At 38.1% G+C, this 18,623-nt stretch overlaps 1 protein-coding gene across 2 annotated transcripts in view; it reads left to right on the forward strand.

Moving 5' to 3' along the window:
* Nucleotides 1-18,623, forward strand: part of ZWILCH (zwilch kinetochore protein) — a 35,501-nt gene that overhangs the window by 8,216 nt on the left and 8,662 nt on the right. For both annotated transcript variants that reach the window (XM_057488912.1, XM_036932349.2), the window contains exons 4-14: nt 1,193-1,311; nt 4,499-4,698; nt 8,120-8,190; nt 8,503-8,658; nt 9,940-10,011; nt 12,496-12,589; nt 13,105-13,154; nt 13,789-13,894; nt 14,398-14,477; nt 16,219-16,375; nt 16,875-16,903. In XM_057488912.1, the coding sequence (XP_057344895.1) occupies nt 1,193-1,311; nt 4,499-4,698; nt 8,120-8,190; nt 8,503-8,658; nt 9,940-10,011; nt 12,496-12,589; nt 13,105-13,154; nt 13,789-13,894; nt 14,398-14,477; nt 16,219-16,375; nt 16,875-16,903 (1,134 nt within the window). The remainder of the gene's footprint in view (nt 1-1,192; nt 1,312-4,498; nt 4,699-8,119; nt 8,191-8,502; nt 8,659-9,939; nt 10,012-12,495; nt 12,590-13,104; nt 13,155-13,788; nt 13,895-14,397; nt 14,478-16,218; nt 16,376-16,874; nt 16,904-18,623) is intronic.

Below are 18,623 nucleotides of genomic sequence, written 5' to 3' on the forward strand. Positions count from 1 at the left end.
AAATAATTATAGGTGAATTATGTGTTTGAAGTTAGACTTTTGTTATGGGGAGAAGGCAAAATGCATGGAGAGCAAAAACTGAAAAAATTAAGGTGCTCAGATGAAAATGAGTAATCATGAAAAGGAAAGACGAGCCGAGGGGATTCATGAAGACCCAGGTCAGGAAACAGGTGAGAATGCAATGTGGAGTTGTGAGGAGTCACCTGTGATTCAGTGAGGCCCTGGCATTTTGTGATGGAGAACAATTAAAAAGGCCTTTATCTCTGGAAAGATCAGTAGAGCCCAAAGCATGAGTTTTAGGTAGATACTGAAAAGTAGAACAGAGATAAAAATGACATTTCCTGTGTACCTCTAGTTTTGGGAGCTATTTGGAAAGCCAGGCCTGGAAGGCAATGAAATCTGGAATCTGGCAAAAAAAAAATTCAAAGTCAAGGAAACATTAAGTGTAATACCTACCAAGTCCACGAAGTATTTATTGCCATTAGAGCTTAACGGAGAAGAGCTTGAGTTTTGGATTCCTTCTACCTAGTTTCAAATGTTGGTTCTGCCACTCAGCAACTGTGTTACTCAGGCTAAAGTTAGTTAGCCATTCTGTACCTCAGTTCTCTCATTTATGAGACAGGGTTAGTGTATCTCAGGGTTTCTATGAAGAATAAAAGAAAATTTAGAACAGTAGCTGGTACATAGTAATGCTCAGGAAATGTTAACTCTTAATTGTCAAGACTGAGCTAATTATTTACTGTCTAATATCAGTAGATGACAAACAATAGATATCAAAGCTCAGTATACAAATGAGAGCTGATAGCCCTCAGAGGAATAGATTTAAGGAGTAAGGGCTGTGTTTCAAGAATGAAAAATCTGACAAAATTGGGGAGTTTCCCATGGGTTTCCCTTGGTTTTTATCTTTGGATCATCATTTTGTACGTGTGGGAGTACTTCCTTTTCAGGTAGTATAAGAAGCTTCCTGTATTAGTAGCAACTTAGACCAATATGTTTTTATGGGACAGAGGAAATGTTTATTATGGCAAGATTTGTTGGTGTCAACCTGGTTTGTAGCTATGATTCGTACCATAACCCAATCATCTGTGCTTAAGGGTTTAGAAATTAGTATGTTATTCTAGCATAGTGAAGATTTCACCACTATCTTAAGGATTCTTTTACCTGGCTAAATAATTAAAAACATTTTTTAAAGACTTTAGAAAAGGAAGAAACAAGTCATGTTGAAGAACTACAATCTGAAGAAACTGCTATTTCTGATTTCTCTACTGGTGAGAATGGTGGACCACTTGCTTTACCAGTTGGGAGAGCAAGGTAAGGTTTTTCTTAGTGTCAGGGTAGGAATAGGGCTCGAGGGTAGGATTTAAATTGAAGCATTCTTATCAGCCTTGGAAAAAAATGTGCTTCGAGCTCAGATCCCTCCCTCTCTCCCTCCTTCCTCCTCTAGTTAGATATATACCAGCTCAAGGGATAGCCGTACCTGTCCCGTAGTATCCCAAACACGACCAGGAACTGCCGGCCTTCCCTTTCTCCACTCCCCTAGACCGTTTATCAGTGTTACTTCTTGATTGTTTTCCTTGTGTCTCTTCTGGTTGCCCTCCATTCTTGCTTCCACACTGCTGCCAGAAGAATCTTTATAAAATGAAAGCCTGATAGCATGGCTCCCCTGCTTAAAGATCCTTCTCGTGGCCTCATGAACTACAACTTCCTTATGAGTGATGCATACAGGCCTTCATTGTCTAGTCCAGTGGTCCTCCACCAGGGGTGCCATACCCGGTGGGCATATGGGAATATGTGACAACCCAGAAGTCACAGTGACTGAGGGGAGCTATTGGCTTGGGCCACAGATGGTAAATGTCCTGTAATGTACGGGGCTCTGCTGCACGGTGAGGAATTAACCCGCCCACATGCCACCAGTGCATGCCCCCCGGTAGAAACCCTGCCTGTCTGCCTTGCCAGCTTCACTTCTGCCTCTCCCTGTGTAGCCATGTGCTATTCCCTCTGCCTGGCCTCCCTCCCCTCCAAAATCAGAAGTCTCCTGTCAAGGGGTTCTGGAGCATATAGTCATATAAGTAGTATTAGAGAATAATGACTATAATAACCATGTTCCCAAAGTGGCTTTCCTTCATCGTTTTTTATTTGTTTTACTATGTAGAAGCTTTTGAAGTCTTTGGTTTCATGACTTCTTGATTTTAAGTCATATTTGGCCTTTTTTCTTTTCTCTTCCTCAACTTAAACATTTATTTGTATTTTCTCCAGCCAGTGTTTGTTTGGATTTATCCATATGCATATCATTTCTTTGCTCTCCATTTCGTGAATGTCAGACCTTCCTTCTGGGATTATCGTGTTTCCTTTTAAGTACAATCCCTTAGAAATTCCTTTCTCGAACATCTGTTGGTAATAAATTCAGTTTTCATCTCTGAAAAATTTCAAGCCACATATTTTGGTAGCTTTTAATTTTGGTACACTTTGAAGTGTACAGAAAAGTCAGAAGAATAGAACAGGAACTTGTGTGCACCCTTAGCCCAGATACACATTGTGCTGCATCTGCTTGGTCGTTCTCTCTGGGCTTGCTCTTCCTCGTTTCCTGCTCCCCCATCTGTTAGGGGGCACGTTTATTCTCCCTAGTTCTTGTCCCCACCCGGACAAAGAATTGAAAGGCAGAGACACAGCAGTGAAGCAGAGTGAAAGTTTTATTGGAATTCCCTCCAAGGAAGGAGTGGCCAGAGCCAAGGTAGGTAGTGGCCCTGATCCCTCAGGTGGGAAGCCTTTATAGTACATTCTGGCCGGGAGGCGCCTCTTTGATGGACCAGGTGGGGTTGTTTGACTTCCAGGTCCATCTACATAGCCGTCCCTCTCCTTGCACATGTCCTTTCCCGTGTTGGGGTGTGCTTTTGGCAGTTCTTAGTTTTGTTCAATTGTGCCCAGGTTGGGATCTGGTTGGGACCAGTTTGGACCAGACAAGGAAGTTCTCTCCCTGCAAAGCCTTTGTTGTTTTCACATGGGACCCCCTATCTGGGCAGAGTTTGGGTGGGTTTTTTCCTTGAACCTTATCTTCCCTTTCCCTGGCTGCTCATGTCTGGCTTTCTACCTGAGGTTCCTAACACATCTATATGATAACACACACATACTTTTTAAATGAAATATTGACAGTATGTTGAAGATATTGTGCTCCTTTACCCCTAAATATTTCACTATGTATTTCCTAAGAACAAATACGTTCTCTTACATAACCACAGAACAATGATCAAAATCTGGAAATTTCACATTGTTCAAATACTACTATCTAGTCTATATTCAAATTTCTTTACGTGTTCTAATGCCTAAAGACCTCAAGGATCTTTTCAGAAGGTTACTGGCTCTACATTTACAACCCTGTCCCTAGCTTTATTATGATTTAACTGACTTGTCCTACTTAGTTCTTTTGCTTAATCTCACAGCCTGCTTCACTCCCACTGCCCCTCTACTCCTGCCTTGTGGAACTCCCTGCTTGTAGCAGCTAGGATCCTGTCACACCGTGTCACTTTCTGGTGCCTGTGTCTTCATCTGCCTGGTGTGCCCTTCTCTCACTTCTAAACTGGGTGAAATATTTATGTATTTTGCCACATAATTTCCAGATTTTTGTTTCTAGGATACTGTGATTTGTGATTTATAATAAGAAACATATATTTGGTCATTGTCCACTGTTCCTGGCACAGAACTCCTAAAACTCTGAGGAGAGCTATAAAGTTGTCTTTTGTTATGTTAATGAGGCAACATTTCAAAAAACCTTAAGTAGCCAAAGGATGGGGATGGTTGCCAGGGGAATGAGCCCTGTGATTAGAGGGTTAGATCGTTGAGTGCCAGCCACCGATGCCAATGATTTAGTCAACCCTGCCTATGTGGTGACGGTTCCATAAAAACTGAAAGGAGGTTTGGAGAGCTGCTGGGTTTGGTGAACATGTGCAGATGCAGGCAGAATGGCACGCAAGGAGGGGGCATGGAAGCTCCTCGCCCTTTCCCCACCCCTCACTCTGTGCATCTCTTCCACCTGGCTGTGCTTGAGTTACATCCTTTTATAGTAAACCAGTAATCTAATAAGTGAAATGTTTCCCTGAGTTCTGTGAGCCACTCTAGCAAATTAATGGAACCCAAGAAGAGGTTTGTCGGAAGCTCCAACGTGTAGCCTGTCAGAAGCATGGGTGGTAACCTGGACTTGCCTTTGGCATCTGAAGGGGTGGGTGGCAGTCTTGTGGTTCTGAGCCCTTAATCTGTTGGATCTGATGCTATCTCTTGTTAATAGTGTCAAATTGAGTTGAATTACAGGACACCCAGCTGGTGTCTGAGAATTGCTTAGTGTGAGGAAAACCCCACACATTGGAATTGGGTGCAGAATATTCACTGGTGATCAGAAGTGGGATCAGAGTTAGAATTGTAAGTACGCTTCATGACATCTTTGGAAAAGAAAACTCTTGACTGACAATCTCTACTTATATATTTTTTTCCCACTTTTGTCTTCCAGGCAGTTAATTGGACTTTACACTATGGCTCACAATCCTAATATGACCCATTTGAAGATTATTCGGCCAGTTACTCCCCTTCCTCCTCTTTGGGTGAGGTGTGACAGTTCAGATCCTGAAGGTACCTGTTGGCTGGGAGCTGAGCTTATCACAACAAATAGCAGCATTACAGGAATTGTCTTATATATGGTCAGTTGTAAAGGTGAGAGTTCACTGTTCTTACTTTTATGGGGGTGTGGTTTTATGGTTTTTATTGGAAACTGATGTACTCATTAAGAGGGAGGGACACACAGTGGAACTTGTTAGCCACCATGAATCTACTGTACGACTGCAGCATGTAGGAGATATTCCAGAAGCAGATCTCTGAGAGTCTGAACCGGAGTTTATGGCTGTTTTGTTTGGGTTTCATTTGAATTTTTTTTTTTTTTTAGGTTTTTATTTGTTAGTTGCTTTTTTTTTTTTTTGGTATCAGTAATCTACAATTACATGAGCAACATTATGGTTATTAGACTCCCCTGATCAACTCCCCACCACATACCCCATTAGTCACTGTCCATCAGCGTAGTAAGATGCTGTAGAATCACTACTTGTCTTCTCTGTGTTGTACAGCCCTCCCCGTGCCACCCCCCCACACCATGTGTGCTAATCGTAATGCCCCTTTTTCCCCCTTGTCCCTCCCTTCCCACCCATCCTCCCCAGTCCCTTTCCCTTTGGTAACTGTTAGTCCATTCTTGGGTTCTGTGAGTCTGCTGCTGTTTTGTTCCTTCAGTTTTTTTTTTTCTTTGTTCTTATACTCCACATATGAGTAAAATCATTTGATACTTGTCTTTTTCCACCTGGCTTATTTCACTGAGCGTAATACCCTCTAGCTCCATCCATGTTGTTGCAAACGGTAGGATTTGTTTTCTTCTTATGGCTGAATAATATTCCACTGTGTATATATCTTCTTTGTTCATTCATCTACTGATGGACACCTAGGTTGCTTCCATTTCTTGGCTATTGTAAATATTGCTGTGATAAACATAGGGGTGCATATGTCTTTTTGAAACTGGCCTCCTGCATTCTCAGGGTAAATTCCTGGGAGTGGAATTCCTGGGTCAAATGGTATTTCTATTTTGAGCTTTTTGAGGAACCTCCATACTGCTTTCCACAATGGTTGAACTAATTTACATTCCCACCAGCAGTGTAGGAGGGTTCCCCTTTCTCCACAAACTCACCAACATTTGTTGTTGTTTGTCTTTTGGATGGTGGCCATCCTTACTGGTGTGAGGTGATACCTCATTGTGGTTTTAATTTGCATTTCTCTGATGATTAGTGATGTGGAGCATCTTTTCATGTGCCTGTTGGCCATCTGAATTTCTTCTTTGGAGAATTGTCTATTCAGCTCCTCTGCCCATTTTTTAATTGGGTTATTTGCTTTTTGTTTGTTGAGGTGCATGAGCTCTTTTTGTGTTTTGGATGTCAACCCTTTATTGGATCTGTCATTTATGAATATATTCTCCCATACTGTAGGATGCCTTTTTGTTCTATTGATGGTGTCCTTTGCTGTACAGAAGCTTTTCAGCTTGATATAGTCCCACTTGTTCATTTTTGCTTTTGTTTCTCTTGCCTGGGAAGATATGTTCATGAAGAAGTTGCTCATGTTTATGTCCAAGAGATTTTTGCCTATGTTTTTTTCTAAGAGTTTTATGGTTTCATGACTTACATTCAGGTCTTTGATCCATTTTGAATTTACTTTTGTGTATGGGGTTAGACAGTGATCCAGTTTCATTCTCTTACATGTAGCTGTCCAGTTTTGCCAACAGCAGCTGTTGAAGAGGCTGTCATTTCCCCACTGTATGTCCATGGCTCCTTTATCGTATATTAATTGACCCTATATGTGTGGGTTAATATCTGGACTCTATTCTGTTCCACTGGTCTGTGGCTCTGTTCTTGTGCCAGTACCAAATTGTCTTGATTACTGTGGCTTTGTAGTAGAACTTGAAGTTGGGAAGCGAGATACCCCCTGCTTTATTCTTCCTTCTCAGGATTGCTTTGGCTATTCAGGGTCTTTTGTGGTTCCATATGAATTTTAAAACTATTTGTTTCAGTTCGTTGAAGAATGCTATTGGTATTTTGATAGGGATTGCATTGTATCTGTAGATTGCTTTAGGCAGGATGGCCATTTTGACAATATTAATTGTTCCTAGCCAAGAGCATGGGATGAGTTTATATTTGTTAGTGTTCTCTTTAATTTCCCTTAAAGAGAGTGTCTTGTAGTTTTCAGGTTAGAGGTCTTTCACTTCCTTGGTTAGGTTTATTCCCAGGTATTTTATTCTTTCTGATGCAATTGTGAATGGAATTGTTTTCCTGATTTCTCTTTCTGTTAGTTCATCGTTAGTGTATAGGAAAGCAACAGATTTCTGTGTATTAATTTTGTATCCTATAACTTTGCTGAATTCAGATATTATTTGTAGTAGTTTTGGAGTGGAGTCTTGAGGGTTTTTTATGTACAATATCATGTCATCTGCAAATAGTGACAGTTTGACTTCTTCTTTACCAATCTGGATGCCTTGTATTTCTTTGTTTTGTCTGATTGCTGTGGGTAGGACCTCCAGTACTATGTTGAGTAATGGTGGGGAGAGTGGGCATTGCTGTCTTGTTCCTGATCTTACGTGAAAAGCTTTCGGCTTGTTGCTGTTAAGTATGATGTTGGCTGTTGGTTTATCGTATATGGCCTTTATTATATTGAGGCACTTGCCCTCTATACCCATTTTGTTGAGAGTTTTTATCATGAATGAATGTTGAATTTTGTCAAATGCTTTTTCAGCATCTATGAAGATGATCATGTGGTTTTTGTCCTTCTTTTTGTTGATGTGGATTATGTGTTTCATTTGATTTTTATTGTGTCTTTTTGGAAATTTTCACTACAGGATAAAAAAATTGAATATAATGACTATATAATTCCAATTGCATAGTAAGCATTTAATATTTAATTATACTCTTGATATTATTATTAACCCCTGTTCCACTTTTCCTACTTTTATAAACATTTTATTCATCTGTGATTTCAATGTTAATTTCAATGATTATTAGTGTTAGTTGTGGTACCCTCAGAATTTGAGGGATTGAAGATATATATGCACCCCTATGTTTATCGGTGCAATGTTTGCAATAGCCAACATATGGAAGCAACCTAAGTGTTCTTCAATAGAGAAATGGATAAAGAACATGTGATTCATATACATAATGGAATGTTACTCAGCCATAAAAAGAAAAGAAATCCTGCCATTTACAACATGGATGGATCCAGTATTTGTGGAATATGAGAACAAAGCAAAACAGGCCTAGACTCAGGCACTGAGAAGTGACTAGTGGTTACCAAGGGGGAGGGGTTGGAGTGGGTACAGGTGTTGGGGGAAGGGGAGGGCAATAAGGGCACAATAATTCACAATCACAATATAAGTTGATCATGGGGACTGTTGAACCACTGTGATACACATTTGAAACCAAAAACTGGAAATAAAATCAGTTCTGTTTGAAGGTTTAAAAAAAAGAACAGAATTTGAGGGATTGTAAGTTTTAGTGCTAAAAATGATTTTGAATTGTATGTTTAAATATTTTCTTTTTTTCATTTTCTTTAGCTGATAAAAATTATTCTGTAAATCTTGAAGACTTGAAAAATTCACATAAGAAAAGACATCACTTGTCTACTGTAAGTATTTCTCTTCTACTCATTATTTTCTTCCATCTCTTATGGACCTGTTCCCTAATTTAAAGTTTTTTTAACTCCTAATACGACTAGAGATTTTTCTTTCATATCACAGTGTTTATTTTTATATCAGCTAATGACTAAAAATATATGTCCTCTTGCCTTTGTGATGAAAAGGAATTGTCTTATTTTTCCATTGGGGATAAAAGTGGACTGCTTTTTCTTCTTTTGGGAACAGAATCGAAGTAGTTTTGATGATTAATGTCTGGCCATGTGAAAGCTTAGTGAACCGTCTGCTGGATGCGCTCTTTTCAGGTCACATCCAGGGGCTTTGCGCAGTATGAGCTCTTTAAGTCCACTGCCCTGGACGACGCGGTCGCTGCATCACAAACCTCCATCACGCTGGATATCGCCTGGAGTCCTGTGCATGAGATTCTTCAAGTCCCTCCGCTTTCTTCAACTGCAGCTCTGGTGGGAGTGAGCCCTGTTTGCTCTTGAGTTTACTCAGTGCGCCTTTACGTTCACCTTGCTTGTTGCTGGAGAGGCTTTTAGCCCCAGCCCTTGAAAACAGCTCCTAAATGCTCAGCCTATCCCTCAAGTCTTTCCAGGGCAGCCAATGGACGTTTTGCCAGGTGATCTGACCTATCAGTTGCCTACACACCACCATTATGTAACTTGAGAATTTCCCAGTGATCACTAAAGTCTTTGGAGTTGGGGCTCAAATGAAATCATCAAAGTGACTTACCTCTGCTATTCTTAAAGGAGTGCAGATATTGGCAACACATCAAGAATCATGCTGTCCAGCCTTTTCACCCTATATTCACATTTCTAGGAATCTGTCTTTAAAAACTGATCCAATTACTAATGAAAGTTCGTGTACAAAGATATTCAGTGCAGTAATAATAGCTGTGTTTCCATAATGTTAAAATCAAAACCTTGAACATTCAGCGGGGAAATGATTAAAATAGATTTCCATGATGAAATATATTCCATTGTTTAAAAATCATGATTTGAAACATCTTTAATAATAATAGGAGATACTTATTATTAAGCAAAGGAAAGGAAAGAAAATGTACAAAATTGTATATATAGTAGGATCTCAACCATGTTTTTAAGAAATGTGTATACAGAAGCTTAGCTAGTGTTTACAGTTCCCTCAAGGTGGTGGGGTTATGGATAATTATATTCCTGATGCTTTTCCTTTCCTGGAATAGGAATTTACATAAAACAGCATTTGCTTTTTTCTTTCATTCCTCCCACCACCAATTTTTTTTTCTTTAAAGGTTTTAGGTTTGTAAAACTTTGACCTCTGGCCAAGACAGCACACTGTTGGTTTAGTTAGAAGGAGTCTAGTGAACATATTTATTAGGGGGTTTTATTTTTGGTGTGTCATAATGCTAAGTTTGCCATTGGGTCTTGAGATGTATTTATTTATATTTTTCCTACTTGTCCTCTTGGAACATCTGTGGGAAAGGACAGAACAGTTGTTGCACGTAGGTAGAATTCTGGTATAGAGAGAGGTTGTGCTGGCATGAATTTAGGTTACTGTATTGGGATGGACAGAATCTATGGTATCTCTGAATAAGGAGTTCTAAATGAAATATTACCCCACATTTTCAATTTATTAGTACTTTCTGAAATATAGTTTTTAATGCATGAGTGATTTTAAATGCAAGTAACTATGACCCTTATGCAGAGAAGATGGGATTACCAGTGAAAACTGACCTTTTAGAACTTTTTGGAACTTTTTAGAATATTAAAGTGGAATCGGGAGAACCCAGAGGTCCTTTGAATCATCTTCACAGAGAACTGAAATTTCTCATTGTGAGTATCCTTCAGGAATTTGTAGCTTGCATTAAATCACATGTTTTCATAAAAAATTTTGCTAATGATGTTATTTGTTTTTGTGTTCTTCAAAATGTCTTGAGTGTTACGTATTAGGTACTCTTGGAAATTAGGGCAGTTTAATTTTGCTACGTGGTGGTTGTCCTTAGAATTAAAGGGGGTGTTAGGTAGTTAATAGCCACAGTTCTGCCTTTTCTACGGGAGTATTTGGTTTTTATTCATATGGATTCCCCTGTTTTCATGTGAATCAACTGCCGGTTTATTCTTAATACATATATAATCTGCTTGTTAATAACTGGATTGGTTTTTTGATTGATGCTAAAGATTAATCATGTGTTTCAGGAATTTTATGTGTTAGTAATTTCAGCTCTACTGTACAAACTGAGTGCCTCATTTTAACGCTGTAGAAATCCATATGTCCTAGCCTGGCATACAAAGCCAGTATGTCCCTACAAAGCCAGTTATATCGCTGGCCTACTGACTTTTTTTCTTTTAACAGCTTTATTGAGATACAAATTATATCCCATAAAATTCACTTGTTTTAAGTGTACAATTCAGTGTTTTTTACTATACTTACATGTATTGTTGTCCAACCATGACCATATTTAATTTGAGAGTATTTTCATCACTCCAGAAAGAAACCTCATGCCCATTAGTGGTCACTCCCTCCCCGACCAGTCCCTGGAAGCCACTAATCTGTTTGTCTTACTTTGTTCCTTTTTATTACTGTATTGCATTCCATTGTATAGATATACCACTTTTGTTTAACTATGCATCCATTTGTTGTTTTTACTTGTTGGCTATTATGAGTAATGCTGCCAACAGTTGTGTACAAGTGTTTGTGTGACATAGTTTTTCACATCTCTTGGGTGGAGTTGCTGGGTCATATTGTGACTTTATGTTTAACCTTTTGAGGGGCTGCCCAACTATAACTGTTTTCCAAAGTGGCTGCCCCATTTTACCTTCCCACCCAGCAGTACATGAGGGTTCCATTTTCTGTAGATCCTTGCCAGTGCTTGATATTGTCCTTTGTTTATTATAGCCATCCTAGTGGGGATAAAGTGGTATCCCATGGTTTTGATTTGCAGTTCCCTGATGACTAATGACTTTCAGGATCTTTTCATATTCTGAATGGCTCCTACTTACTTCTTTAGCTTAATCTCACACCCTCTTCTGCTCCTACTGAACCCAAACCCTCACCACGTTGATCTTCCTGCTTATAGTAGCTCCCGTCCTGTCACAGTGTCACTTTCTGGTGTGTGCGTCTTGTGTCACCTGGTGTGCCCTTCTCCCGCCTCCTTGCTGGGTAAGCTCTCTGCCAGTGCTTTGTGCTGCTGTGGAGCTACACACACACACACACACACCTCCTGTCAGAGTGTTTGTCAAATACAATTATTTGTTTACTTTTCTGTCTTCCCTACTAGACTGGAGTGTACTCCGCTGTGCCTTCAGCATCTAGCATAGTACCAAGCAGTTTTAATATTGTACCACCAATCATTATTTCCCTGTTTATACACAACGTAGTACATTGTCTACCTTCTCACCTTTCTTCTTTCTGGTAAGCCCCTCTTCCAGGACCCTCACCGTGGACTTCCATCATGCTTCTGCTCTCGGCTCTCTGCCTGTCTCTCTCCACACCCCGGGAGATGATGATATCACTTGTATTGAGAAACATTGTACTTTCTCCCATAGAATCCATCCTGGGGATGGCTGACAGGAATTCTTAACTACTTGATTATGTCATTTTCCTGCTAAAAAATCAAGAGTAGTTGTTGTCTTCCAATGAAATAAAAAAAAAAAAATCTTGTCAAGTTTAGAGATCACTAGTCCTTCTAATCTTGTTTCCTGCTGTTCCCTAGGTGTCCCCATCTTCCCTGCTCTGTAACCGGCAGTCCCCACATTCGAGTTGAGCGGCTGTCTCACATTATTCTTCTGGCTATTCCCACCTTTCTTGACCCCTTTTCCTTACTTTAGTTTAGGCGTATGTGTTTATGTTATTTTAATATAGACTTCCATTCACCTTCACGTTTGCTTTTCCCTGATCGTTGCATCCGTATTGTCTGTCCTTCTTAACGGAAAGTACAGCCACGTCCGAAGTGGCCCATCCGTCTTTCCTCTGTAGCGCCTCTGCACAGGGCATGGTGGTGCAGGACGCCGTCTTGGACACGGGACTGCCAGATGCACGTCCTGCCACTGCCGGTTAGTGACTGTGTGACCTTGAGCAAGTTCCTTAACCTAGCTTAGCCTCGAAAATGGGCAGGATAGTAATATCTGCCTCAGGGTTTTTTGAGAAGATGAAATACCAAACTACATGTAAAAAAAACACTTAGAGTAGTTCCTGGCATGTGGTCAAACATTCAAGAACTATTACAATGACTAATGTTATTAAATACGTCCTATTGAATAAGCTAAGTTTTCTGCTAAAAAGTTCTTTGGTTTTTTTTTTTTTTTAATCTCTCATAGGTCTTGGCTGACGGTTTGAGGACTGGTGTAACTGAGTGGCCTGAGCCTCTGGAAGCAAAATCCGCTGTTGAACTTGTGCAGGAGTTTCTGAATGGTGTTTGTTTTCCCAACTCATACTTGTATATTGTTTATTTTTCTTTACTGAGAATTTATACTTTTTATATTTAAATATAAGTTATCTTTTTAGGCTTGCTATTTTTTCTGATTGCAATATATGAAAAGCTATGAGGTCTGTCATAGTTAGAGGGACAGCTTTCATTCTGAATTGCTAATGGTAAAGTTCTAAGTAATTTTAAGAAATAATAATATTTAATTTAAACTGTATATACCACAACTATATTTGAGATTATAAGAGAAGAGGAATGGAACAATAACTACCATGTGCCTGACATTGTTTATCAGGGGCTTTTGCTGGATCTCATTTTATCCTCACAGCCCTGCCTGGTGGTTACTTATTATGATCTCCAATAGAGAGTTAAGTGATTTACTGAAGTCCCTGGTTATACTTCTAGTGTCCTCATTTGCCATTTGAAGACAGGACTAGGATGGAAATCATTTAGAAAGCAGAAAAATAAGATCCAGAATTAATAAGTTTTTGCCACTTTCTAGACTTAAATAAACTGGATGGATTTGGTGATTCTACAAAAAAAGACACAGAGGTAAGTGATTACAGCAGTTAGAGATGTGCACTCAAGTAGCTTTCAAGACGCAGGTGTACGGTTGGCTTTCATGTCCTCCCACCTCAAATGGATCTGGTGCAGCCAAGGCAGCATTTTGAGGGTAGTTTTTTGTTTTTCTTTAATGTTAGCACTAGTGATTGTTTTTGTTAAGAACTAATATATTTTAAGAGAACTTATATATTATTATTCAACTGCAGAGAAGGAGAAGTGACTACGTTAATCTACTTTAAGATGATATTGTTATAGTATACTAATATACTGTGAGATGATATGTTAATATGCCATATGGTATTAAATGAAACAAAATAGGTTATAATTTGGTGAAGAGGAAAATGGAGACAAAGATTATTGAATTGAATATTTTTACATGAAGGAAAGTTGAATGCTTGCTTTTAGGCATCACAATTTTAAAAGAGTTCCAGGGATCCAGTTTTTTACTCTTTTGATTTGCATCTCCTCATCAGTGAATGAAGTTTACAAAATTCATTCATATTTTTTGTGTGTGTGTTCATGAATCCACATTTTCTTGGAGCAGCATTTAAAAGCTTATTGGCCTTCAACTATTTCACTTTTTTTTAAATTGAGTATTCTCTGATGTTTACTTCTCTTTTAGACAGTGAAGCATGACAGTGCAGCCGTTGATCGTTCCATTGAGTGTCTTTTCACAGTGCGGGGTGATCTCGATTTTGCTGAGCAGCTGTGGTTCAAAATGAGCAGCAGTAGGTGTCCATCCTGACAGTAAAATAAACATTTTTCTGTTATTCTTTTAAAAGTCTTTTGGCAACAATATACTATGTACTAGTCTTGTGTGGAAGTGTGGATCTTATTTTATCAAATTCATTTCTAATAATGCATTGGTACCTTATACTCAAGAATTGTACTAAGACAAGGCAATTCATGGAATCTGTTTTCTCCTGCCTTAAGGATAAGTTGGAGGTGGTTTTTATGCTGTATTTATTAAAATATATACCTTAGTGAAATTATTAGAAAAAGGAAAAGATACCCCTTAATATTTTACAGTGTTATTTTATGGCAATGACTTTAATTTCTTAACTTTAGAAATGTGTTAGGTTTTTTTGCATTTAATTTTTTCTTCTTCTCCATCCATAAAGTACAGAAACACTTGTCTTCTACTAATTTGTGTATCCTTAAGATGAATGGTGTATTTGATCTGCAGAAATACCATGATAGTAATGTTGGACTCACTTGTTTTCATATCAAGGTGTGATTTCATATCAAGACCTGGTGAAGTGTTTCACATTGATCATCGAGAATCTGCAGCGTGGCGAGATACAGCCGTGGGTAGGTGTAGTAGTGTGTGTGCTAGAATTAAAGGCTTTCTCAGAAGTGTGGCAGGACAGGTAGGGGCACAGGCTCTGAACAGACTCTCTTGAGTTTAAATTTCAGCCCTGATACTTTCTAGCTGTGTAAACTTGGGCAGATTCTTTTATTTCTCTGTGCCTCAGTGTCCTCATTTGTGAAGTAGGGTAGGAATAGTACCTACCTCATGGTGGTGTTCAGGGTTACATAATTTAATTCATGTAGAGTGCCTTGCACCTAGCTCATAATTAAATGTTCACTGTTCATAAGATACTAATATTGTTGTTACTGCTGCTATGAATAATCATCCTCATATACTACTGATGAGAGTACATACTGGGATGCTCTCTAAAAAGCAATTTTGTTAAGGTATTGAGATCCTCAAAATGTATCACGCCCTCTGAATCAGTAATTTTTTTGTAAGGAACCATCCTACATACACAGAAGTATGAGAAGGTAGGCATCAAGATCTTGTATATCAGAATAGTCATCAAGCCCACAGTAGCAATAAGTTGTAAATGACCTAAATTTCCACTGTTGATTGAATGACTAAGTAAACAGTGATATAACCACATAGTGGCACATGTAATAGTTGCTAAAAATGATACTGACAGATGATGTAGAGAAATGTTTATAATGTTCAGTAAAGAGGACTGTATGTTGTTACATTAAAAAATTTTTTTTGGAGAGAAAAACCTGGAAACGTACTAAAAAGTTATAGCAATCACCCATAAAAAAGTTACAGCTATAAGTATTAAGGTTACAAATGAGTTTTTCCAAGTGCATTATACATTTCTGTACTTTATGTATTTTCTATAATGAACCTGTGCTTTTGTGATAAAAAAAAAAAGCTAAATAAAAAACTAGAAATGAAGAGTCCTCATTTAATAGGAATTCTTTTGAATAATGTGGCTGCCAGTTCATGATTGTGAAACTTAGAAACTTTCGTAGGTGTGAACAAAGATACAGTCCAAAGCAAAGGCCTGCAAACTCTGCCCCTAACTGGGCATTAGTCATTGTAGCTATTTTAGTCTTGGCTATTTAATTTTTCTCAGGAGAGTCTCTGCGTTGGTGAGACGTTTACAAATATATCACTACCATGTGCAAATAGTTTTTATTAAAAAATGCAAGAGATTATCATTAAAATTAGAGGTAATAGGAAATGCCAAATATCTTAGGTATGTTTAAAATGAATTAGTATTTGGAACACATGCTGTATCTATAAGTTCATAGCTCTTTTTAATGTGCAAATGATCTAGTTAGTATGTTGATATTGTAGCCAGTAAGGAGTTCCTTCTGATGCATGCATGGACCATTGAGGGAGAGAGAGTTTTCCTGCAGCAGCCCAGATTTCCCATGTAGATGAAGATGTTCAGTTTTGGAAAAGATGCACAAAGCACTTAATCAGCCAGGAGAAAAGTTCCTAATTGTGAAGTTTCAAAGGACCAACTCTGTTTCCTCTTTGATGGAAATGTATCTAGGGATGATAAGTTTAAACTCTTTGTACTTGTTTTGGACTTAAGCAAGTGATGTAGGAATGACACTTTAGAAACTGACATTTGTAACTTAGGGACTTTTACTCAAACAATTTATAGTAGCAGAACACTACAGACGCAAGCTTTTAATTTTCAGCTTGTAACTAATGCAGTTTGCTTCTCTTTTGCTTATTGGATCTACTTACATTTTTTATTTATAGTTTTATAAAAATGTTCTTGATTTCCAGCTCCATAGTGGGAGTAACAGTTTATTAAGTAAGCTCATTCATCAGTCTTATCATGGAACCATGGACACAGTTTCTCTCAGTGGGACTATTCCAGTTCAGATGCTTTTGGAAATTGGTTTGGACAAACTAAAGAAAGATTATATCAGTTTCTTCATAGGTAAGTCCTTTTCCCAGCTCAAAAAATTAAAAGGTACATCACAGTTGTCAGCTGTAGTTATTTCCAGATTTTATCTCTCTACTTGTCCTGAGGCATTTGTAGTTCTGGCTTGCATTCTTTGGTCCTTAGTTTCCTCTCAATAAAGGTATTACATTAAAACTATAGTTTTCTTTCTTTGTTTTTAGTTCAAACATTTTGAGATTCTATGAAGTTAGTGTAGTAAATAAAAACTTTTATGAGATGCTATCTTAATACTCAACACTTGGTTATTCTTGGTTGTTTTTGTAAGGGGCAAGCTATGATCATTTTTAGAATAAGTGCCAGTGTATATTTATGGTGTAATATGCCAGAAAATTCAGCCATTTCTGAGGAACTGTTTAGCTTAAACATCTGCTTTATATATGAATTCTGAAAATGTTTACTTTTTTACTTAGGCCTCTTAAAAAAGCAATTGATAATACCTAAAGCTTATTTTTATATATGTATTTTTTCTTAATAGGTCAGGAACTTGCATCTTTGAATCATTTGGTGAGTTTACTTTTTTATTCTAAAGTTAGTTTTTTGTTGTTCTGCATATAGGTATTAAGTGCCTATTGTGTGCCAGCCTCCGCCCCATGTTTTAGGAAACGGATAAATGAGGCAGTCAAAAGACAAAAAAGTAGCTCATTCAATGTAAATTCTCATTCTCTTTTAAATTTATGATACGGATACGAAGTTGTATCCTGCTCAATGCCGTGTACTCCTGCTACAATCACTAATACCTTTCTTTGATAGGTCCTATAAAGGAGCATTTGCTCTGTATTCTCCTGCCCCATTTCTATTATACATGAAGGATATTTTCCAGAAATTTATAATGTTCTTTAATATATTGATTCAAAAGATACCTCTGGATTTCAATTTCATGATTATGAGCTTTATTATATTTTCCCAGTGTACTGATGTAGAAAGGTTGGAAGCATCTGTACTGACCCTTGACATTCATTGGAAGATTCTTTAGAAAATGTATCTATAGTATCAACTCTTTGTCATTTATCTCTTATAAAAATTAAACAAAAACTCTGTGACTGTTGTGCAAAGTACGATTCAACTAGATTCTTTTGAGGGTTAAATTATGGTATTTAAATTTTAACATTTTATTAAGGGTTATGTATTTTTAGTGGAAACATGTTCTAGCAAAAAAAAAAAAATCTATATATACACATGCACATGCATGCACACGGTCCAGAGAGGCCTGCTTTGGTGTTCCTATACATTTTTTTTAATTTAGAAAAGTAATAACAGTTTTAGTTAGAATACAGGGCAAATATACCCTTAATTTTATCACCCAAATATGAGTACTCTTTATTTTCATGAATCCCCCTCTAGTCATTTCAGATGCCTGCTTTTTAAAAAAATACAGTTTGACTCCAAACTTTTGACACAGTAGTTTTTAAGCTTTGAGAACCTCCAGGCTTATTAAAATGCTAATTCCTGGGCCCCAATGGCTCAGTAGGTCTCAAGTCAGGAATATGTCTTTTTAAACAAGCCATCTCATACTCCAAATAACTCTGATGCTTTTCCCTTTCTGTATTAGTTTTCTATTGCTGCAAACATTTACAGTACTCGGTCATTACCTGCAGGAGAAGCATTCCAAGAACCCCAGTGGCTGCCTAAAAACGTGGATAGTACCCAGCCCTATATATACTTACCTATGATAAAGTTTAGTTTATAAATTAGGCCCAGCAGGAGATTAACAACAATAACGAATAATAAAATAGAAGAATTATAACAATATACTGTGATAAAATTATGTGAACATGGTCTCTCTCTCAAAATGCCTTATTTCACTGTATTCACCCTGCTTCGTGATGATGTGAGATGATAAAATGCCTACGTGATGAGATGAAGTCAGGTGAGTGTCGTAGGCACGGTGACATAGCATTAGTCTACTCTTGACCTTCTGATGATACATCAGAAGAAGGCTCATCTTCCAAACCGAGGTTGACTGTGGGTAACCGAAACGTGGAAAGTGAAACTGCAGATGAGGGGGAGCTACTGCACTACAAACCTAGAAGCTTAAGCCTTTCACAAAGGTATTAACTTAATAGTTTTAACTTATTAAGCTTAACATTTATTAACTCAGCTTCCAGGGTCGAGAGTTGGGCACGTTTTAGTGAAGTCCTCTGCTTAGGGTGTCAGCAGGCTGTGCACTTATCTGGAGACTCAACTAGGGAAAGATCTGCTTCCAAGTTGGCAGAATTCATTTCCT

Source organism: Manis pentadactyla, chromosome 11 (assembly GCF_030020395.1).
Source record: "Manis pentadactyla isolate mManPen7 chromosome 11, mManPen7.hap1, whole genome shotgun sequence".
NCBI classification, from domain to species: domain Eukaryota; kingdom Metazoa; phylum Chordata; class Mammalia; order Pholidota; family Manidae; genus Manis; species Manis pentadactyla.